The sequence below is a fragment of the Coregonus lavaretus genome (assembly GCF_964263955.1).
Source record: "Coregonus lavaretus genome assembly, chromosome: 5".
NCBI classification, from domain to species: domain Eukaryota; kingdom Metazoa; phylum Chordata; class Actinopteri; order Salmoniformes; family Salmonidae; genus Coregonus; species Coregonus lavaretus.
This window is the reverse complement of record NC_139992.1, coordinates 48193458-48218228: the sequence shown is the minus strand read 5'-3', so window position 1 is coordinate 48218228 and position 24771 is coordinate 48193458. Positions and strand designations below refer to the sequence as shown.

Here is a 24771-nt window from a genome sequence, read left to right as displayed (position 1 = left end):
ATTAAAGTGGGGGGAAATTCGGTTCCCTCTGTGGGAGACAGTAAATATTTAATGATTTTAATGTTCCTGAAAGTGTTGGATCAGAGTTTGATTGAGGCCTGTATTTGTGTGTGTGTGTGTCAGCCCAGCAGTGACTCATTACCTAGCTCACATTATTATTGACCACTTCCTGGTCCCTTTGTCAGCGCAGCTGTCGTGTTCTGTGTCCGTCTCACTCACTTGCTTCTCTCTCTCTCTCTCTCTCTCTCTCTCTCTCTCTCTCTCTCTCTCTCTCTCTCTCTCTCTCTCTCTCGTTATCTCATTCTCTCTCTCTCTTTCTCTCATTCTCTCTCTCTCTTTCTCTCATTCTCTCTCTCTCTGTCATTCTGCTGATTCAGTTCAGATCAGACAGCATCAACAGCTGCGTTGTTTCTGTGAAATGGTGAAATTATTGTTTTAAGAATTTGAAAAATAGTTTTTTTGTCAAGTGTTTGGCAGGATGGTTACTGATATTGAAACTTTTTGGAGTATGTCATAGTCTAAGCCTAAGCAAGTTGTGTACATCCTAACATTCAGAACTTGTTATCTATTGGAGGAAGTTAAAGGTGAGGTGTGAGGGGATATTATGAACATGAGAGTATAACAGGAGATTGAAGGTGAGGTGTGAAGGATATTATGAACATCAGAGTATAACAGGAGGTTAATTCAACAAGTCAGGCTAACACTTTAGATATACAAGTCAATAATGAGTCACCAGCGCAGTTGATTCCTCGTCACATAAGGCGCCATTGTGTGATGGGTGATTTGAAGGAGTCAGGCGCAGGAGGGTAAATCACAGAATAATAGGATTTATTCCGGAATACAGCGTTACGCAGTAATGCGTCAAAACAGTCCAGTGCGCAAAACAGGCGCACTTGAACCAATAAGGCACACAGGGAAAATAATCCGGCAATACAAAATACAAGGAGCTCAACCAAGCTTCACTATCCTCACAATAAACAATCACACACAAAGACAAGGGGGCAGAGGGAACACTTATACAAGTACTGATGAGAGGATATGAACCAGGTGTGTGTAATAAACAAGACAAAACAAATGGAATGATGAGATGAGGAGCGGCAGTGGCTAGAAGGCCGGTGACGACGAACGACGAAGCCTGCCCTAACCAGGAGAGGAGGCAGCTTCAGAGGAAGTCGTGACACATTGACAACCAGTCAACCCGTTGACAAACAGTCAACCCATTGACAACCAGTCAACCCATTGACAATCATCCCCTCCCCACACAGAAGCCGAAAATAAGCACTATCTAGCGAGCTCATTTAAACGGCATCCAGACACAGTGCAGTCGCTAGGCTAGCTAATTTAACACTAGAACCGCTAAAGCAGCCATTTTGACTGCTCATGAATAAATAAAAATATTACTCTGCCATTTTTTATGTCATGCCCCACTCCGACCTTGACTTTTCCTAAATAAGTCTATAGAACACACTGTGGTTGTTAGAATCTTAACATCACAAACAGAACTGGAGTTATAACCAGTTTTGTGAGGGCAGGTCATTTTTTTATGGTTTTCCCCCGTTGCATCTCCTTCTCCCGACAGTAGGGCCTGCTCCGCTCCTTCTCCCGACATTAGGGCCTGCTCCGCTCCTTCTCCCGACAGTAGGGCCTGCTCCGCTCCTTCTCCCGACAGTAGGGCCTGCTCCACTCCTTCTCCCGACAGTAGGGCCTGCTCCGCTCCTTCTCCCGACAGTAGGGCCTGCTCCGCTCCTTCTCCCGACAGTAGGGCCTGCTCCGCTCCTTCTCCCGACATTAGGGCCTGCTCCGCTCCTTCTCCCGACATTAGGGCCTGCTCCGCTCCTTCTCCCGACATTAGGGCCTGCTCCGCTCCTTCTCCCGATATTAGGGCCTGCTCCGCTCCTTCTCCCGACAGTAGGGCCTGCTCCACTCCTTCTCCCGACAGTAGGGCCTGCTCCGCTCCTTCTCCCGACAGAAGGGCCTGCTCCGCTCCTTCTCCCGACATTAGGGCCTGCTCCGCTCCTTCTCCCGACAGTAGGGCCTGCTCCACTCCTTCTCCCGACAGTAGGGCCTGCTCCGCTCCTTCTCCCGACAGTAGGGCCTGCTCCGCTCCTTCTCCCGACATTAGGGCCTGCTCCACTCCTTCTCCCGACAGTAGGGCCTGCTCCACTCCTTCTCCCGACAGTAGGGCCTGCTCCGCTCCTTCTCCCGACATTAGGGCCTGCTCCGCTCCTTCTCCCGACATTAGGGCCTGCTCCGCTCCTTCTCCCGACAGTAGGGCCTGCTCCACTCCTTCTCCCGACAGTAGGGCCTGCTCCAGACAGTGGAATGTGCCCAGTTGCTAATCACCTTGACAATTGCCTCGAAACTGAACTTAAACTATGAAGTAAAGTAGGATGGGGAGAAAGGGGGCGTTGATGAACGAGGGGAAGCAAACGATGCATAATTATGTAATCACCAATTGTGAATGAAAAACAGGGCCGGCCATTCTATTATATTGATATAGGGTACATACACATTGTAAGATTATAATTAGAATATATCAGTCCACCTAATCCAAGCAGTCTTATCAGTCTACTCTGGCCTACTTGGAGTACACATAGCGTGCGTAATTTCCAATGGCAAGAATACCAAGACGAATGGATGCACATGCTAAGTTAGCGGTGCTACAAGATCTGAATGAAAACAACTAAGATGGCGGGGAAGAAATTAATCATGACATCTCTGATTATTCTTCTGATTCTGATTTCAAACTGCAGCCAGACACTGTGCAGTCGCTAGGCTAGCTAATGAGCCTAACTCATCGCTAGTGGCTATTCGGACTCAGCCGACCCATTTTAAAAAGGAGGCCTTTAATAACAGGAACAGGACTCTGCTGGGCTTCTAAAGAAAACCAGCTGTGGAGCAGGCAGCCTGAGATGATGCCTGAGGCCGCCCCATAGCGTTTGGGGAGCGTTTTAGGAGCACTGAGGCTGGATTTAACCGTAATTGGCTGTTGTTTGAAGCAGATTGAGCTTAACACAGAGCGCTTGCTGGGATAGGAGTGTTATTGATGTTGCTAGAGGAGAGAACATCATCTGTCTGTCTCGCTAGCGCAGGGTGGTGAGAGAGACGCAGCTTTAACAAGGATGGCTCCGTAAAGTTACTATGGTACTGTAGGATCATTTACTGTAGGAAAGTGCTGGTGTAACCAGGCATGTGCTACACATCGGTGGTGGATGGGGTGTTGGGTGATTTACCCCACACACAATATACAGCACTTTCAAATCTAACGAAAAGTGTAATACAAATATCATCATCTTCATCATCATCCTTGTCATCATCATTGTCCCCAAGCTAATGCCTAGGCTTTAGCTCAACAGGTGAGCACAGTTTTGAGTCGTGCAGATAGGTTCAGTCACGTGTGTTTTTGTGTGTGTGTGTGTGTATATACTGGTATGTGTGTGAACACAGGTGCAGGTGTGTGTGTGTGTGTGTAAAAGCAACTATAGCTGTAGTCTTTAACAGTATCTCCACGTCTTTCTCTGTCTCCCTCCGTCCCTCCTGGCAGGCGAGCAGAGCAGAGCGGGGGGGATGTGACTAAAGTGTTGCCAGTCACAACAGCAGATGTTTTCTCCGTTCTCCTGCCTAGCGCCTTGGGACACATCAAGGAGACGACAGGAGTTTGTTCCCTTTCTAGGCGTGACTAATCCTTCTATCCTTGTAATCAGGCAGACAGGTAGTGGAGGTACAGGAGGCTGCTGTGTGTGGCTGGATGTGTGTGTGGTGGGACAGAGAGAGGCAGAGGAGAGGAGAGGAGAGGAGAGGAGAGGAGAGGAGAGGAGAGGAGAGGAGAGGAGAGGAGAGGAGAGGAGAGGAGAGGAGAGGAGAGGAGAGGAGAGGAGAGGAGAGGAGAGGAGCCACTCTATGGGCTTCATGTAGTGGAGATATAAAAGGAGAAAATGAAAGGGACAATCTGAAGTTTTTTTGTTTGTTTCTACCTCCTTCTATCACTCTCCTTCTTATCACTCTCTCTCTCTCTCTCTCTCTCTCTCTCTCACTCTCTCTCTCTCTCTCACTCTCTCACTCTCTCTCTCTCTCTCTCTCTCTCTCTCTCTCTCTCTCTCCTCTCTCTCTCTCTCTCTCTCTCTCTCTCTCTCTCTCTCTCTCTCTCTCTCTCTCTCTCTCTCTCTCTCTCTCACTCTCTCTCTCACTCTCTCTCTCTCTCTCTACCTCCTTCTATCACTCTCCTTCTTATCGCTCTCTCTCTCTCTCTCTCTCTCTCTCTCTCTCTCTCTCTCTCTCTCACACACTCTCTCACTCTCTCTCTCTCTCTCTCTCTCTCTCTCTCTCTCTGTCTCTCGCACTCTCACTCTCTCTCTCTCTCAATTCAATTCAATTCAATTTAAGGGCTTTATTGGCATGGGAAATGTATGTTAACATTGCCAAAGCAAGTGAAGTAGATAGTAAACAAAAGTGAAATAAACAATAAATTTTAACAGTAAACATTACACTCAGAAGTTCCAAAAGAATAAAGACATTTCAAATGTCATATTATGTATATATACAGTGTTATAACAATGTGCAAATAGTTAAATACAAATGGGAAAATAAATAAACATAAATATGGGTTGTATTTACAGTGGTGTTTGTTCTTCACTGGTTGCCCTTTTCTTGTGGCAACAGGTCACAAATATTGCTGCTGTGATGGCACACTGTGGTATTTCACCCAGTAGATAAGGGAGTTTATCAAAATTGGGTTTGTTTTTGAATTCTTTGTGGATCTCTGTAATCTGAGGGAAATATGTGCCTCTAATATGGTCATACATTTGGCAGGAGGTTAGGAAGTGCAGCTCAGTTTCCACCTCATTTTGTGGGCAGTGTGCACATAGCCTGTCTTCTCTTGAGAGCCAGGTCTGCCTACGGCGGCCTTTCTCAAATAGCAAGGCTATGCTCACTGAGTCTGTACATAGTCAAAGCTTTCCTTAAGTTTGGGTCAGTCACAGTGGTCAGGTATTCTGCCACTGTGTACTCTCTGTTTAGGGCTAGATAGCATTCTAGTTTGCTCAGTTTTTTATTTTATTCTTTCCAATGTGTCAAGTAATTCTCTTTTTGTTTTCTCATGATTTGGTTGGGTCTAATTGTGTTGTTGTTGTTGTCCTGGGGCCTGTTTGTGTTTGTGAACAGAGCCCCAGGACCAGCTTACTTAGGGGACTCTTCTCCACGTTCATCTCTCTGTAGGTGATGGCTTTGTGAATCACTTCCTTTTAAGTGGTTATAGAATTTAACGTCTCTTTACTGGATTTTGATAATTAGCAGGTAATTCTGCTCTGCATGCATTATTTGGTGTTTTTCGTTGTATACTGAGGATATTTTTGCAGAATTCTACATGCAGTCTCAATTGGGTGTTTGTCCCATTTTCTGAATTCTTGGTTGGTGAGCGGACCCCAGACATTTTACATTTTTTACATGTTTTGTCATTTAGCAGACGCTCTTATCCAGAGCGACTTACAGTTAGTGAGTGCATACATTATTTTTTAAATATTTTTCATACTGGCCCCCCGTGGGAATCGAACCCACAACCCTGGCGTTGCAAACGCCATGCTCTACCAACTGAGCTACATCCCTGCCGGCCATTCCCTCCCCTACCCTGGACGACGCTGGGCCAATTGTGCGCCGCCCATGAGTCTCCCGGTCGCGGCCGGCTGCGACAGAGCCTGGATTCGAACCAGGATCTCTAGTGGCACAGCTAGCACTGCGATGCAGTGCCTTAGACCACTGCGCCACTCGGCAGACCTCACAATTCACAGTAATTCTCTTTTTGTTTTTTCATGATTTGGTTGGGTCTAATTGTGTTGTTGTTGTTGTTGTTATTGTTGTTGTCCCGGGGCTCTGTGGGGTCTGTTTGTGTTTGTGAACAGAGCCCCAGGACCAGCTTACTTAGGGGACTCTTCTCCAAGTTAATCTCTCTGTAGGTGATGGCTTTGTTATGGAAGGTTTGGGAATCGCTTCCTTTTAAGTGGTTATAGAATTTAACAGCTCTTTTCTGGATTTTGATAATTAGCGGGTATTGGCCTAATTCTGCTCTGCATTCATTATATGGTGTTTTACGTTGTACACTGAGGATGTTTTTGCAGAATTCTGCATGCAAAGTCTCAATTTGGTGTTTGTCCCATTTTGTGAATTTTTGGTTGGTGAGCAGACCCCAGACCTCACAACCATAAAGGGCAATGGGTTCTATAACTATTTCAAGTATTTTTAGCCAGATCCTAATTGGTATGTCGAATTTTTTGTTCCTTTTGATGGCATAGAAGGCCCTTCTTGCCTTGTCTCTCAGATCGTTCACAGATTTGTGGTAGTTACCTGTGGCGCTGATGTTTAGGCCGAGGTATGTGTCGTTTTTGGTGTGCTCTAGGGCAACGGTGTCTAGATGGAATTTGTATTTGTTGTCCTGGCAACTGGACCTTTTTTTGAATCTCTTACTGAGATTTACTGTCAGGGCCCAGGTCTGACAGAATCTGTGCAGAAGATCTAGGTGCTGTTGTAGGCCCTCCTTGGTTGGTGACAGAAGCACCAGATCATCAGCAAACAGTAGACATTTGACTTCAGATTCTAGTAGGGTGAGGCCGAGTGCTGCAGACTGTTCTAGTGCCCTTGCAAATTCGTTGATATATATGTTGAAGAGGGTGGGGCTTAAACTGTATCCCTGTCTCACCCCACAGCCCTGTGGAAAGAAATGTGTGTGTTTTTTGCCAATTTTAACCTCACACTTGTTGTTTGTGTACATGGATTTTATAAAGTCATATGTTTTACCCCCAACCCCACTTTCATCAATTTGTATTGCAGACCCTCATGTTGGGCTCCCGAGTGGCGCAGCGGTCTAAGGAACTGCATCTCAGTGCTTGAGGCGTCACTACAGACCCCCTGGTTCGATTCCAGGCTGTATCACAACCGGCCGTGATTGGGAGTCCCATAGGGCGGTGCACAATTGGCCCAGTGTCGTCCGGGTTTGGCTGGTGTAGGCCGTCATTGTAAATAAGAATGTGTTCTTAACTGACTTGCCTAGTTAAATAGAAAATGCCAAATTGAGTCAAAAGCTTTTTTGAAATCAACAAAGCATGGTGTGCAGGGTGAATAAGTGGTCTGTCGTACGGTAATTTGGTAAAAAGCCAATTTGACATTTGCTCAGTACATTGTTTTCACTGAGGAAATGAACTAGTCTGCTATTAATGATAATGCAGAGGATTTTCCCAAGGTTGCTGTTGACGCATATCCCACGGTAGTTATTGGGGTCAAATTTGTCTCCACTTTTGTGGATTGGGGTGTTCAGTCCTTGGTTCCAAATATTGGGGAAGATGCCAGAGCTATGGATGATGTTAAAGAGTTGAAGTATAGCCAATTGGAATTTGTGGTCTGTATATTTTATCATTTAATTGAGGATACCATCAACACCACAGGCCTTTTTGGGTTGGAGGGTTGTATTTTGTCCTGTAGTTCATTCAATGTAATTGGAGAATCCAGTGGGTTGTGGTAGTCTTTAATAGTTGATTCTAAGATTTGCATTTGATCATGTATATTTTTTTTGCTGTTTGTTCTTTGTTATAGGGCCAAAAAGATTGGAGAAATGGTTTACTCATACATTTCCATTTTGGGTAGATAGCTCTTCGTGTTGTTGTTTGTTTAGTGTTTTCCAATTTTCCCAGAAGTGGTTAGAGTCTATGGATTCTTCAATTACATTGAGCTGATTTCTGACATGCTGTTCCTTTTTTTTCCCGTAGTGTATTTCTGTATTGTTTTAGTGATTCACCATAGTGAAGGCGTAGGCTCAGGTTTTCTGGGTCTCTATGTTTTTGGTTGGATAGGTTTCTCAATTTCTTTCTTATGTTTTTGCATTCTTTACCAAACCATTTATCACTGTTGTTACTTTTCTTCGGTTTTCTGTTAGAGATTTTTTGATTTGATAGGGAAGCTGAGAGGTCAAATATACTGTTTAGGTTTTCTACTGCCAAGTTTACACCTTCACTATTACAGTGGAGCGTTTTGTCCAGGAAGTTGTCTAAAAGGGATTGAATTTGTTGTTGCCTAATTGTTTTTTGGTAGGTTTCGACACTACTTTCCTTCCATCTATAGCATTTCTTAATATCATTCAGTTCCTTTGGCTGTGATGCCTCATGATTGAGTATTGCTCTGTTCAAGTAGACTGTGATTTTGCTGTGGTCTGATAGGGGTGTCAGTGGGCTGACCGTAAACTCTCTGAGAGACTCTGGGTTGAGGTCAGTGATAAAGTAATCTACTGTACTACTGCCAAGAGATGAGCTATAGGTGTACCTACCATAGGAGTCCCCTCGAAGCCTACCATTGACTATGTACATACCCAGCGTGCGATAGAGCTGCAGGAGTTGTGACCCGTTTTGTTGGTTATGTGGTCGTAGTTGTGCCTAGAGGGGCATATGGAGGAGGGAATGCTGTCACCTCCAGGTAGGTGTTTGTCCCCCTGTGTGCTGAGGGTGTCAGGTTCTTGTCCAGTTCTGGCATTTAGGTCGCCACAGACTAGTACATGTCCCTGGGTCTCTCTCTCTCTCTCTCTCTCTCTCTCTCTCTCTCTCTCTCTCTCTCTCTCTCTCTCTCTCTCTCTCTCTCTCTCTCTCTCTCTCTCTTCTCTCTCTCTCTCCCCTTACCTCCTCTCTTCATTTCTCCCTCTCTCTCTTTGAATGGATGTCATTCCTCCCTTCTCCAACCACATATTTCATTAGATAAATCAAATCAATCAAATTAAATTTTTCACATGCGCCGAATACAACAGGTGTAGACCTTACAGTGAAATGCTTATTTACAAGCCCTTAACCAACAATGCAGTTTTAAGAAAAATAAGTGTTAATTAAAATATATATCAGTAAAAATAAAAAAAGAAGACATTTAGAAAAATAACAAATCATTAAAGAGCAGCAGTAAAATAACAGTAGCGAGGCTATATACAGGGCTATATACAGGGGGTACCGGTACAGAGTCAATGTGCGGGGGCACAGAGGGTAACAGAGGGTATTCCGTTTATAAAGGTCAGATACAGTGCCTTCAGAAAGTATTCACACCCCTAGACTTTTCCCACATTTTGTTGTTACAAAGTGGGATTAAAATGGATTTCATTGTCATTTTTTGTCAACGATCTACACAAAATACTCTTTAATCTCAAAGTGAAAGACAAATTCTGACATTTGAAAAAAATAAAAATAATAATAATAATAATCAAGTATTCAACCACTGAGTCAATACATGTTAGAATCCCCTTTGGCAGCGATTACAGCTGTGAGTCTTTCTGGGTAAGTCTCTAAGAGCTTTCCACACCTGGATTGTGCAACATTTGCCCATTATTATTTTCAAAAGCTATGACAAATTGATTGTTGATCATTGCTAGATAACCATTTTCAGGTCTTGCCATAGATTTTCAAGCAGATTTAAGTTGAAACTGTAACTCGGCCACTCAAGAACCTTCAATGTTTTCTTGGTAAGCAACTCCAGTGTAGATTTGGCCTTGTGTTTTAGGTTATTTTCCTGCTGAAAGGTGAATTTACCTCCCAGTGTCTGGTGGAAAGCCAGTCCTGAACATGATGCAGCCAACACCATGCTTGAAAATATGAAGAGTGGTACTCAGTGATGTGTTGTTGCACAAACATAACGCTTTGTATTCAGGACAAAAAGTTCATTTTAATTGCCTTTTTTTTGCAGTTTTACTTTAGTGCCTTATTGCAAACAGGATTCCATGCAATGTATTATGTGACTTGTTATGCAATTTTATCTAATTTTAATCAATTTTAAATTCAGGCTGTAACACAACAAAATGTGGAAAAAGTCAAGTGGTGTGAATACTTTCTGAAGGCACTGTACATCCAGATAAAGTATCCCACCTTCACCTCATGCAGTGTTGTCCAGGGCCATATAGTTATTGGTTTATACCACCTCCACCCAATGCAGTATTGTACAAGTCCAGGTCCATATAGTTCTTGGTTTATCCCGCCTCCACCCCATGCAGTGTTGTGCTAGTCCAGAGGCCTTATTTATCAATATTGCGTAGAATTTATTCTAAAGTAGTACTTCTGAACGGAATTTAAAATGTTCATAAGCATAGAAAAATGTGATTTATCAAACAATTCAACGAACGTTATACACACACCGGTAGGAGATAACCGTTAATAAAAACCAATTGTTCTAAGCCTCAGTGCTTGTGCTCGACCTTGGCTATTTGCATTTAGAAATGCGCCTAATTAACCATATATGGTCAAAATCATCCCTTTAAAGCCTGTGGGAATATACAACGCCGTACCATGAAATAGACTGCAACGGCACAACCAAGACTTAAATAGAGGTGATTGTGTCAGAGATTGAGTATAACCAAAAGGTTTTATTTGTTGTGGTTGGACAAGTAAAAATAAAAACATAGCTACAAAGAGAGGACCATTAGGACAATTCAAGTTGCTTTAGAAATGGCAAATATACTTCAAATGAGTAGGCAGCACTCACCAATAAGCCATCCATCCTCAACAGCTCCCCCTGTAGGAGTATAGGTCAACATTGCTATTCTGCAGAATGAACGAGTCATACGTTCCACCTGGCCACCTTGCCACCTTATTCAGCAGCGTTTTTTGTGCATCACATAACTTATCACCAGCACATTAAGAGTGGAAGCATTTTCTGTTCACATAGTTGAACTAGTTTTGGGATGGTGCTTTTATGGTGATGTGCATTCATATTTGGGAACCCATTGGCAAACAAACCCCTCTTGATTTCAACCTGTTGTGCAATGGTGTATGGATAAATAAATAGGTCATTTAGCAGACGCTCTTATCCAGAGCGACTTACAGGAGCAATTAGGGTTAAGTGCCTTGCTCAAGGGCACATCGACAGATTTTTCACCTAGTCAGCTCGGGGATTAGAACCAGCGACCTTTCGGTTACTGGTACAACGCTCTTAACCACTAAGCTACCTGCCACCCCAATGGATGGAACAATTGCACTGATGTGGTCAAATTATATGTAGCCTGTCAAGATATGTTGCAGGAATTCACATTGGAAATACAATTCAATCCAGAAAGTATTTAATTATTAGGCCTACAATTTCACACATTTTCAACATATATTTTCCCCATTCAACGCTTGCAGTTCCCTCATTCCACCACTTGGCACTGTGTGTACGCATGGTCAAGGCTGTGCTTAAATTTATGCACACTCAAGCAAATGTTCATGTTGATAAATTTCACACTGCATGGAAATGATCCCACGCATTGTTTACACAGATTTGTGCCTACGCATGATTGATGAATGAGGCACCATGTCCCTACAGGTCAGGGTTTATCCAACCTCCACCCCATGCAGTGTTGTTGTGCCAGACCTTTGCTATATGCTAATTTAGTTGCCCACATCTGTCTTGTTTTGTATGCTGTGTACAAAATAATAAAATGCAGCACGACAGGATCTTTCTAAACGTAGCTCTTTATTAGCTAGCTATAACTGGCATGTTCATGTGTCTCCGGCCATGATCATCTGAACATGACCTCACCACCGGGGTGGTCTTAACCAATCATAGCGCAGTATGCTACGACGTAGAATGCATCCAATTTCAATTCAGTATGCTGACACATATGAATATTACAACATCCTGGGTGATGTTGCTTTAGCTCATTAGCCGCCTGTTATACACTGTAATAGCTCGTTAGCTAGCCTGTTCCCTGTTAGCTCAGTGTTGCTCATTAGCGTGTCTGTTTACCATCCCTCGTTAGTTAGCCTGTAGCGCTGTGTGTTGAGTAACACTGGGAAGGACCTCGAGGGGCAGATGGAGAACAGGTGAGGGAGAGTTACGTGCCAAAGCACCTGCTGACCTTTGACCCCTGACCACATTTGACCCCTGATGGTACTTCCTGAGGAGGATTCCACTAATGAACCTGTGTGTGTGTGCATGTGCATGCCTGCGTGTGCGTGCATGCGTGTGCGTGCGTGCACACATACATGCTTGCATTAGTTGTGAATACACGAACTGTTATGAATGCGCTAACTAAATTATAAGTCGCTCTGGATAAGTGCCTCTGCTACAGTAAATGACTAAAATGTAAATGTAAAAATGAATGTGTATTTGTGTGTGTGTACCCACCCCTGCACCCACTTCTTACGCCCTAGCTGTTGGCAGTGTGTATAGAGAGTTGTGATTGATGGGACCTAAGGTAGAGAGCGGTCACTAAAGTACTATAAAGGCGAATATACAGACATTTTTACATTTTAGTCATTTAGCAGACTCTTATCCAGAGCGACTTACAGGAGCAATTAGGGTTAAGTGCCTTGCTCAAGGGCACATCGACAGATTTTTCACCTAGTCGGCTCAGGGATTAGAACCAGCGACCTTTCGGTTACTGGCACAACGCTCTTAACCCAAAGAATCCCACCAAATTAATGCACTAGGCCTTTATTACTCCTGTATGAGTGGAGAAAAAGACTCGCCAGCAGAGCTGAGAATAATACTCCACAGCATGGAGTCTGAGTGTGTGGGTAGAGTCTATTGAGTGTGCACAGAGCCATGCAAGAGAGTCAGTGAATTTAAAAAAATTAATATAATAACAATCTATATATATATACTGAACAAAAATATAAAAGCAACATGCAACAATTTCAATGATTTTACTGAGTTACAGTTCATATCAGGAAATCAATCAATTGAAATAAATTCATTAGGCCATGATCTATGGATTTTACATGACTGGACAGGGGCGCAGCCATGGGTGGGCCTGGGAGGGCATAGGCCCACCCATTTGGGAGCAAGGCCCACCCATTGGGGAGCCAGGCCCAGCCAATCAGAATTAGTTTTTCCCCACAAACAGAAATACTCCTCAGTTTCATCAGCTGTCTTGGTGGCTGGTCTCAGAGGATCCCGCAGGTGAAGAAGCCGGATGTGGTCCTGGGCTGGCAGGGTTACACATGGTCTGCAGTTGTGAGGCTGGTTGGACGTACTGCCAAATTCTCTAAAACGAAGTTGGACGCATTTTATGGTAGAGAAATTGACATTCAGTTCTCTGGCAACAGCTCTGGTGGACATTCCTGCAGTCAGCAGGCCAATTGCACACTCCCTTAAAACTTGAGACATCTGTGGCATTGTGTTGCGTGACAATATTGCACATTTTAGAGTGGCCTTTTATTGCACCTGTGTAATGATCATGCTGTTTAATCAGCTTCTTGATATGCCACACCTGTCAGGTGGATGGATTATCTTGGCAAAGGAGAAATGTAAACTAAACTGTAAACAAATTTGTGCACAACATTTGAGAGATATAAGCTTTCTGTTTGTATGGATTTCTGGTATCTTTTATTTCAGCTCATGAAATATGGTACCAACACTTTACATGTTGTGTTTATACATGTATTTTTGTTCAGTATATTTAAATTGACTGATTTCCTTCTTTGAACTATAACTCAGTAAAATCTTTGAAATTGAGTTTTGTCAAATTGTTGAGTTTATCATTTTGTTCAGTATATTTGATTGTTCCACTGATCATCTCTTCTCTTTGATCATGCATCAAGTATGAATTGAAACAATGATCATATTTTGGGGCAGCATAGCTTTCCTTCTCATCCCCTCTTTTTTCTCCTCCTTTCTCTCTCTCTCTCTCACTCTCACTCTCGCTCTGTCTCTGTCTATCTGTCTCTGTCTCTCTGTCTCTGTCTCTCTGTCTCTCTGTCTCTGTATTCTCTCTCTCTCTCTCTCTCTCTCTCTCTCTCTCTCTCTCTCTCTCTCTCTCTCTCTCTCCGTCTCTCTCTCTCTCTGTCTCTCCTTCCCCCCATTGGGGCATGTATCTCAAATCCTCCTCAGTGATAAAGACTTCCTCGTGGGGCCTGAAAACCATCTTCCTCTCCGTGTTTACATGCTTCTCCTGTCTAAATAATGGATGAAGGGATGGATATGAGATAGTAGACTGGAGTTACTGTCTCTGAGGAGGGGATAGGCAAGGAGAGGTAGAGTGAAGGACACAAAGAAAGATGTGCTCAAATTCACTTCACTTCAGATCTCATCAACATAGATATTTTTCAGATAATTACTTCTGTCTGTTTCCTAAATTGAATTCAGAACTGATTGAATTGATCCGAATTTTGTTCCAATATTTATTTGGCACGCATAGGAGATTCACCCCGAGATCCATAATCTGATCAGATCTGGACTGGATACAGACATAGTTGTCAGGTCGACTTGTTTGGATGGATGCTGAATCTTCAGAGCGCTTGTGTGAGAGTTTTAAATAATTTACCAGCCTGAATTTAAACTGTGGCTCAAAGCATTTAGTCCTCATTCAGAATTCTAGCACTTTCCTAGAGCGTTTAACACAGTCTGAATTTATTTAGCAATGTAAACCAAGGGGGTGTGTGATCAAGCTGTAGACGACTGACCTTTTTTGTGTGTGTGTGTGTTTGGGCTCCTATAGGCACAGTTTTGTTTTGCATTTGTGTTTTTCCTCACCAACATGGTCCATTCTCCCTGTGTCTCTCACACACACACACACACACACACACACACACACACACACACACACACACACACACACACACACCTGAATGAAGTCTCAAGTTTTGTCCTCACAGCACCAACTTCCTAAGACACAGACCTAAAGCATGTTTCACCTTTTCCTCTCATTGCATATCATATAGTATGTCTTCATGACATACACACCATGAGATTCACCTCTTCCCCCTCGCCACTCACAAAACGGGGTCCCGATTCCCTGACAACCATCGCTGAGATCCTCCGATAACAAGGCACAACCAGGGACATCGCCATGGCAACGTCACCTCAAACGGCGAGCCCACGCTTGCCTCAGTGTGTGCACAAGTCTCAAGTCAGCTCAGTATAATTAGCTGTCTGAAAAGAAACCACAGTAACAGATTTCATTATCAAAACTTTACATAAACATTGCAACACACCAGTTCATTAGGAAGAAACGCAGATTGCCTTTCATTCTGCATGAGAGGCGATCGTTGTTCAAATGTTGGCTCTTCAGGAAGGATCAGAGAGGGGTTTGAATGTGTCTGCACTGAGAGAAATTAGTGTCACAGTTATCACAGTAGGTTTTCCACTGATATATGTACAGTGAGGAGCTCATCATGAGAGATCACGTTCACATCACGTTAAGTGGTGTCAGATCTGTCCCATACTGGTCAGCCCAATGGGATTCAAACCTTCTCAAATGCCTAATTCAAACTCTTAGAGGAGGTGCTCCCACAATAATGTGATTTGTACCGCATTCAAGTTAAAGTATTGGATTCTTCACACACCACTATAATCCCATTCCACTCCCTTTTCAAGCTTTTTTTCAATTATATGAAAACAAGCTTTGCTTTTATACTTACAAGACCATCAGGCTTGACTGAGCTGTTTTGTCTTGTAGTAATGTGGTGCCTGCCTGTATTTCCTTAAACCTTTATTTTAGCAATACATGTCATCGAGAAAAAAAGAAAAAAGAAAAATTGGGGTCAATAGGTGCCCAACATAACAACAGGTGGTGGTGTGTTGTACACAGTCACTCATATACAGAGGTCTATAGAGCCTGTCTCCATTCCTGATTTATGTAACCGTTAGCTAACTTGTGTAATACTGACAAGCTAAGAAACACTTGTTTTGCCAACATGGTCCTGTTTTATCAATGGGCAGTTCATTACCTCTGTCAAATGAATATGGAGCTTAAAGTTATGTGTGTATTTGTATTTATTTTGCAATAAAGATGGCGATGCTGCAATTATACACATTTACAATAGGCCTATATGTAAAAATACATCCAGCCTAATTATACAGTAAACACTGAGTATACCAAACATTAGGAACACCTTGTCCTTTGGGTGGTGGACCATTCTGGGAAAACTATTGAGCGTGGAAAAACCCAACAGCGTTGCAATTCTTGACACAAACCAGTGCGCCTGTCACCTACTACCACACCCCGTTCAAAGGCACTTTTATCTTGCCCATTCACCCTCTGAACGGCACATATACACAATCTCAATTGTCTCAAGGCTTAAAAATCCTTCTTCAACCTGTCTCCTCCCCTTCATCTACACTGATTGAAGTGGATTTAACAAGTGACATCAATAAGGGATCATAGCTTTCACCTGGATTCACCTTGTCAGTCTGTCATGGAAAGAGCACGTGTTCTTAATGTTTTGTATACTCAGAGAATATACATACATTATTTTAATAGCAGGACACTGTAAAGTCCATTATTCCAGTAAGAGTATGAATTAGGCTGTTTGAGAATATGTTGATCCTAAGCAACCTGCATACACATTGTTTGAAGTACAATAGACCAACATACAGTAGCTACTGAGGTAGGTCAAAGCTGTGTGCAGTAAAACCTTGGTACAGCATGGGTGGAGTAGGCATTGTGGTGCTCATGTGAATTTCCTTTATTTTTCAGCTTCAGACCATTGCCTACTTCTTACTTCTCACTTAAAACTTTTTCTGTTGAAAGGGAACTGATTTGGCCTTGTTTTTTGGCTTGCTCCTCAAGAAATGCTGGCGGCCATGACAGAAGCCAAATGTGAGTTGGCTTGGGGATGTGGTTTGATGTGGGTGTTTCTTGGGTGTGTCCTTGCCACCACCAACACACACCCATCTGTCAGAACCGGAGGAAGCTTTGAATAGGTCAGTAGCATACAGAGTAATATGAGAAGAATGCAATTGCTGAATTTATGTAGATATTTTAAACTAAGAGTTTTGATGACTTTCAAATGTAGTAACAGGTCCATGTAGAATAAACAACCCTTTACATAATACCATAGAAGCAGGGTTCTGCTAATATAACAATGTTCACCTTTCACCTTTCAATGTCATTCCCAGCTGATACAGATACTGTGTCTATCAGCATGTTGTCTGGTGTTAATGGGCCTACCAGAGTGGTCATACCTTCCTGTGTGGTGTCCCGTATACAACAGGAGTTCCCTGATCCTGGTGCAGAATACACAGGGTTTCTCCCTCCCCATATTGACTGACACCATTAAATTCAATAATAAAAAAAGACAATACAAGTAAAAGTTGTGTCTAGTAAAATTTGAATGCCGAGTACCTGGTCTCTTTCCATTGAGAGACATCAGTATCAATCCCGTCTGTCAGTCTGGACTTCATCACATCATCTTGCAAGTCACGTGGTCCTCTGTAGCTCAGCTGGTAGAGCACGGCGCTTGTAACGCCAAGGTAGTGGGTTCGATCCCCGGGACCACCCATACACAAAAAAAATGTATGCACGCATGACTGTAAGTCGCTTTGGATAAAAGCGTCTGCTAAATGGCATATTATTATTATTATTAAGTCTCCATGTGCTGGCTCCATACATGTTTCTGTGAACACATACAGTGCATTCGGAAAGTATTCAGACCCATTGACTTTTTCCACATTATATTACGTTACATCCTTTTTCTAAAATGGAGTAAAACAAAATCATCAGTAATTTACACACAATACCCCATAATGACAAAGCAAAAACTGATTTTTAGAATTTTATTCAAATGTATTAAACAAAAAAAACAGATACCTTATTTACATAAGTATTCAGACCCTTTGCTATGACACTCGAAATTGATCTCAGGTGCATCCTGTTTCCATTGATCATCCGTGAGATGTTGCTAAACTTGATTGGAGTCCACCTGTGGTAAAATAAATTTGGAAAGGCACACACATGTCTATATAAGGTCCCACAGTTGACAGTGCATGTCAGAACAAAAATCAAGCCATGAGGTTGAAGGAATTGTCCATAGAGCTCTGAGACAGGATTGTGTTGAGGCACAGATCTGGGGAAGGGTACCAAAAAATCTCTGCAGCATTGAAGGTCCCTAAGTACACAGTGGCCTCCATCATTCTTAAATGGAAGAAGTTTGCAACCACAAAGCAATCGGGGGAGAAGTGGGTTGGTCAGGGAGGTGACCGAGAACCCGATGGTCACTCTGACAGAGCTCTAGAGTTCCTCTGTAGAGATGGGAGAACCTTCCAGAAGAACAACCATCTCTGCAGCACTCCACCAATCAGGCCTTTATGGTAGAGTGGCCAGGTGGAAGCCACTCCTCAGTAAAAGGCACATGACAGCCCACTTGGAGTTTGCAATAAAGGCACCTAAACACTCTCAGACCATGAGAAACTAGATTCTCTGGTCTGATGAAACCAAGATTGAACCCTTTGGCCTGAATGCCAAGCATCACGTCTGGAGGAAACCTGGCACCATCCCTACGGTGAAGCATGGTGGTGGTAGCATCATGCTGTGGGGATGTTTTTCAGTGGCAGGGACTGGGAGACTAGTCAGGATCAAGGCAAAGATTAATGGAGCAAAGTACAGAGAGTTCCTTGATGAAAACCTACTCCAGAGCTCTTAGGACCTCAGACTGGGGCGAAGGTTCACCTTCCAACAGGACAACGACCCTAAGCACACAGCCAAGACAACGCAGGAGTGGCTTCGGGACAAGTCTCTGAATGTCCTTGAGTGGCCCAGCCAGAGCCCGGACATGAACTTGATCGAACATCTCTGGAGAGACCTGAAAATAGCTGTGCAGGGACGCACCCCATCCAACCTGAAAAAAAGCTTGTTAGGATCTGCAGAGAGGAATGGGAGAAACTCCCCAAATACAGGTGTGCCAAGCTTTTAGCGTCATACCCAAGAAGACTCAAGGCTTTAATTGCTGCCAAAGGTGCTTCAACAAAGTACTGAGTAAAGGGTCTGAAAACTTATGTAAATGTGATATTTCCGTTTTTTTATTTTGTAATAAGTTAGCAAGAATTTCTAAAAGCCTGTTTTTGCTTTGTCATTGTGGGGTATTGTGTGTAGATTTAGGAAGGGGAAAAAAACTATTTAATCAATTTTAGAATAAGCCTGTAACCTAACAAAATGTGGAAAAAGTCAAGGGGTCTGAATACTTTCCGAAGGCACTCTTCTATTACCAATGGCAGTTATGATAGGTAATATCTGACACACAAACAGGTACTATGTTGAAGTTTGAACAGGTCAGATGAAACCTACCTAATTCTGTTCTCCTCATCGATGACCGTTGCTGAGCAGGCAAGAGGTGAGGCTGGTGGTGAGGTCTTTACCAGAGCCCCATTGATGGGCATAGCAGTGTAGATTAGCTTCTGGCCCCTCATCAAATATACTGGTCGGTCACAAACAAACACACACACACAATTACATTATCAATGATGGTTATGATTAGCCTGGTGGAACCAACCTGATCGCTGCGTTCACCTTTCTTTATGAAATAGAATGGAACAAAGCGACCAGGCTGGTTCCACCAGTCTAGGTTATGGCCTGGACATTATATGCATCTAAGAAGTAGAGAATCAGCAACAAATAATGTCAGTTTACATAAATTATATTTCACTATTGGGTTATCAAATGTATCAAAGTAATGAAGTGGGTTACATTCTGTATTTGTAGAAATTATGAACCTGTGAAAGCTGTATCCACTGACAGGTGAAGGTTGCTGGCCGGATACTTGCCAACATGTGGCTGACTGTTCCAGTCATAGGAATGCTCACAGCGAGGGCATGTCTCCATGATGCTGATGAGGGCCCCCTTCCTGGTCTTCTCTAACCTGCAAACTGAACATCTCTCGAACAACTGCAGCAGGCAATCTTATGAGGTGGTGTTGACTAGGAAGGTCTGTGACAGGTTCTTTTCACTCGGGAGCCCCCCTCCCAGCATTGGGGAACATCCCGCGCCCTGCCTGCATGCCACGTCTATTTCTATGGGCACAAGCACTGTTCATAACAGAAACTGTTCACACCTCTCTTGTTGGTGGAGAGAATTTTGCCTTTTTAAAGCAAATTTTCTTGCAATTCTATACATTTTGCCATGTCTAATGTGTATTCATGTGATATTTGAGTAACAAAAAAATTACAACAATATCTATGGGCTAAACAAACTAAATAAAAAAATGTTAGCTGACATGGGCTAGTTTCTCTGGACATTTCTGACAAGTTATAAATAGCTCTCTAAGCAGTGCAATGACTAACCTGGGGGGGCAATGCGAAAATAACTGTGGCATAGCTAACCAGGGTAACCATTAGCAGTGCATCACTCTAGAACCAATCTTAGGTTTAGCTCTGTGGGTTAGATTTACTTCGTGATTCATACACTTCACCAATGTTCCCTCTAAACTGTGCACGTCAGCGCACCTCCTCGAGAATTGCGGCGCAGAAGAAATACGATTCCGTGCAGAGACGCAAGAGATTGAATTTCACTGAGTTCGCCCCATTAGTTTGCTCTATATAGATCAACGTTTTTTCTGTGATCGAATCAACATTATGTCAGCCCCTTTTCAATGCAACAAACCAAAACAAATCTTACTTTGCAAGATTGAGTCTGTGATTTTGTAGGCAGAGCCAGAGCACAACGGAGTAGAATTATATTGGCTGGAGTAGCCCACGAGCGGTCTTTCAATCCCCTGTGAGTTGAATACGCTTTTCAGTTCAGATCAGAGCACAGAGCCGCGCGTGTGCACATTTGATGATATTCTTTGCTAGTTAGCAAGTTATAAGTCCAGTTATAGATAATTATAGGTCAACAATGGGGAGTAACTACTTCCTACAAGAGCACAAAATGTGTAGGCTACATTTCAAGCTGTCTTTTAAAAGCCAGTCAGGTAAAAAGCTTATGTCTAAATTAAAGGGGCAGTGTTGTATTTTGAGACAGGCTTGAATATGCAAATAAGCCAATAGGCAGAGGGGTAGCCTATATCGTCTAATTCTCTGTACGATTCTCTGTATAGTAATAATTATTATTTGCATTTCTTGCATCATACAACACAATACAATGCAATTTACAGTCACCTATTTGGCCCATGGTGTTACAGACCAAGTAAAACATTGTGAATTAATGTCAAGCCCTTCTCATGCAATGTAGGCATGTATTAAACACCACATATAGGCTACTGTAGGCTATATCATAGAAATCAAACGCGCGCCGGAAGTTGCACAAAATTCTCACAATGTTCAAGTTTCTGCTCACAAGACCCAACATTTGCTCAGTGCCCCCCTAAAATGTGAGGGAACATTGCACTTCACCCTAAAAACATTACCCCTCTGTCTATACTCCATCTCTGTCATTATGCTGTTCATTTTTGTCCATCAATTAGTCTTAGCTTTGATAGGGTCTGCAGGCCCACACAGCTACAAGAAGCTCAGGGGAAGATGCAAGCTAATAACGCAAGCAGCGCTAAACACATTAGCTTTAGATTAGTGTTAGCCTCCTCAATTTATTCAGCGACGGACAGAAAAAAGAAGGTGCTTGCAAAGCACTCTGGCAGGCAGTATGCGTTGGGGGTTCATTAGCTTTGATTAGGCATAATCGCATTAATTATGCACTTGTGATATCATTGTGTAGAGGAGATTATATAATGCTAACACAGTCCTCTCATTGTAGCCAAATGGGGAGACTTAGCGATAGCGTGTGGTAGCATGCAGCTCACCCAGCCTGCAGCGATAGCGTGGCACAGAAAGGCAGCATAAGCTCAGTGCGTTTGGCTTTGGGATTCCGGTTATCCAGGCCGTGTGGTTTGCTGAGCCAAAGAAAAGGGGACACTTGGCCTGCAGATCCGAGTTCTGATAGATACAGCACTTAAACACAAACTGACATTTTGAAGATTGTAAGATCTCTGCACCCTGTGATTCACCCTCAAAGGAAGCTCTTTATTTCGTTTTTCTTTGTTTGATTTTCTTGTTACTATCTCATCTGGTTTCATTTTTACCCCCCACTTCGCCTTTCTTCAATTAATTTACTATTTTTTCCCATCTTATTTAATTTCTGGGTGATGCGGATAACTCCCTTTTTTGCAGTAGTAGTAGCTAGTGACTGGAATTGGATTCCATATTTTCCCAGTGGAAATTAGTGTTACAGTGGGTTTCTAGACCAGGCTGAGATGAAAAGATGATCCTCATTAGAAACCCATTAACCTAGTCATTAGGGCCAGATCTGGGCCAAGATGGAGTGGGGGGGATCTAATTTGAGCACAATGACGTCTTATACTGTGACACCCCCAGCCTCGTTTCACACCTGGGGGTGTCGAGTGAAAATGTGTTTCTTTAGATTTTTAGTCTACATTTAGATTTTAGACATTTAGCAGACACTCTTATCCAGAGCGACTTACAGTTAGTGAGTGCATACATTTTCATACTGCCCCCCCCGTGGGAATCGAACCCACAACCCTGGCGTTGCAAACGCCATCCTCTACCAACTGAGCTACACGGGGCCTAAAGTCTAAAATAACTTCCTGTGTTGACAGCCTTACTAGTGGTTGTAGAAGTAGAGCCAGTTGTTTGAATTAGCCATGATAAGGTGAGCTGAGGTGTGTAATGTATCGTCAGTATATGTTGTGTACCGTGGAGTATGGTGGCTTTTATGCTCTTAACACTTTCATGGCCGTGATTCATGTTATTGAGCATTCGTACCATTCTCTATCTCACTCTGTCTCTCTCTCTCTTTCTCTTTTTCTCTCTCTTTCTCTCTCTCCCTCTTTCTCTCCCTATGCTTGCCACAAGCACTATATCGACTCCTTAATTGAAATGAAAGGTGTTAAAATTCAAACTCTCTTTCTCTGTTTTTTTTTCTCTCCAGACACTGGCATCCGCTGCAGAGGATTTTCAGATGCGGCATCGGTGGAAGAACGATCCTGAGGTGAGTGAGTGGTTCTTCTCATATAATGTCCTCATTATCTCTGGATACATTACCTACAGAAGCCTTGAACTCTATAAGAAGAGATAGATTTAATTCACAATCATATATTATTGTTTTTAATTGCCAGCAGCATACCACCCTGCATCCCACTGCTGGCTTGCCTCTGAAGCTAAACAGGGTTGGTCCTGTTCGGTCCCTGAATGTGAGACCAGATGCTGCTGGAAGTGGTGTTGGAGGGCCAATAGAAAGCACTCTTTCCTCTGGTCTAAGCCCTGTATAGGGTGCCGTCTTTCGGATGGGACGTTAAACGGGTGTCCTGACTCTCTGTGGTCTCTAAAGATCCCATGACACTTATCGTAGGAGTAGGGGTGTTAACCTGGCTAAATTCCCAATCTGGCCCTCATACCATCATGGCCACCTAATCATCCCCAGCTTCCAATTGGCTCATTCATCCCTCTCCTCTTCGCTGTAACTATTCCCCAGGTCATTGCTGTAAATTAGAATGTGTTCTCAGTCAACTTACCTGGTAAAATAAAAAAACTGGATGGTCAATTTTTTATAAAATCTCATTAGATTGACAATAGAGTTTTAATAGCCTTCAATTAAATAGAATTTCATTACATTGGGACACATTCAGAGCCACGCACATGCTGGGTCTTACTCTCTTAAATTCCCATTAAGCCAGTATACAGTACATTCGGAAAGTATTCAGACCCATTCCCTTTTTCCACATTTTGTTGCATTACAGCCTTATTCTAAAAAAAATCCTCATCAATACCCCATAATGACAAAGTGAAAACAGGTTTTTCTAAATATTTGCAAATGTAAAAAAAATAAAAATACAGATACCTTATGTACATAAGAATTCAAACCCTTTGCTATGACACTCGAAATTGAGCTCAGGTGCATCCTGTTTCCATTGATCATCCTTGAGATTATTCTACAACTTGATTGGAGTCCACCTGTGGTAAATTAAATTGATTGGACATGATTTGGAAAGGCACACACCTGTCTATATAAGGTCCCACAGTTGACAGTGCATGTCAGAGCAAAAACCAAGCCATGAGGTCAAAGGAATTGAGGCACAGATCTGGGGAAGGGTAACAAAACATTTCTGCAGCATTGAAGGTCCCCAAGAACACAGTGGCCTCCATCATTCTTAAATGGAAGAAGTTTGGAACCACCAAGACTGTTCCTAGAGCTGTCTGCCCGGCCAAACTGAGCAATCGGGGGAGAAGGGCCTTGGTCAGGGAGGTGAACAAGAACCTGATGGAGTTCCTCTGTGGAGATGGAAGAACCTTCCAGAAGGACAACCATCTCTGCAGCTCTCCACCAATCAGGCCTTTATGGTAGAGTGGCCAGACGCAAGCCAGTCCTCAGTAAAAGGCACATGACAGCCCGCTTGGAGTTTATTTTCTTCTACTTGAACTCAATCCTCATTGGACACATTTCTCTACTGAGCAGCCTGTCTCTGCACTTGATTAGTAGACCTCATCATGAATTATGATGCAATTCCTCAACTCCCCATGTCCAAACATTCTTTGTCCGAGCCACAACCTTTTTCTAATGAATTCAAATAGTTAATTTACTTCTCCTACTTACTAAAGCCTCTCACATTCGGCAGCCATATTGAAAATGACAAATTACTTGTTAATATATATATATATTTTTTACTGCCTCTATGTGGGAGAACTCCATTGCCTCCTACTAGCCTATTAGCTTCAAACTAACTGGGACAGAGTCATGATAACCACCTCCGATACTCCTTTTAATGATTTTTCTCCATTAAAAGTTTTTTATCAGTCTGATTCCCACACACTCCCTTGCTCCCAGGAGACGGGAAGTGTGTGTGTGTGTGTGTGCGTACGTCATCTGTGTATGTACGTGCGCACATGCGTGTGTGGGGGACAAAGTAGGAACGTGTTTGGAACAAAGTATTATCCGCTTTATACTGCCGTGGTGTACTTCTTTGAGGCTTGGAATGTGTGACTGGATGGAGATGCTTGGCTAGCTTGGATAACTATCCCTTGGTGAAGAGTCGTTAGTGTGAACAGTCCAGCGTTTTCTGTAACTAACGAGCAAATATTAGCGCACTTGTTAGTGTTAGCCAATTAAGCCTGCACCGATGA

At 43.0% G+C, this 24771-nt stretch overlaps 1 protein-coding gene across 1 annotated transcript in view; it reads left to right on the top strand.

The window, feature by feature from the left end:
- LOC311129045 (voltage-dependent calcium channel subunit alpha-2/delta-1-like) overlaps positions 1–24771 on the top strand; it is a 193801-nt gene that overhangs the window by 56267 nt on the left and 112763 nt on the right. Inside the window, exon 4 of the mRNA XM_084161304.1 lies at positions 22583–22642. Coding sequence (XP_084017430.1) covers positions 22583–22642 — 60 coding nt within the window. The remainder of the gene's footprint in view (positions 1–22582; positions 22643–24771) is intronic.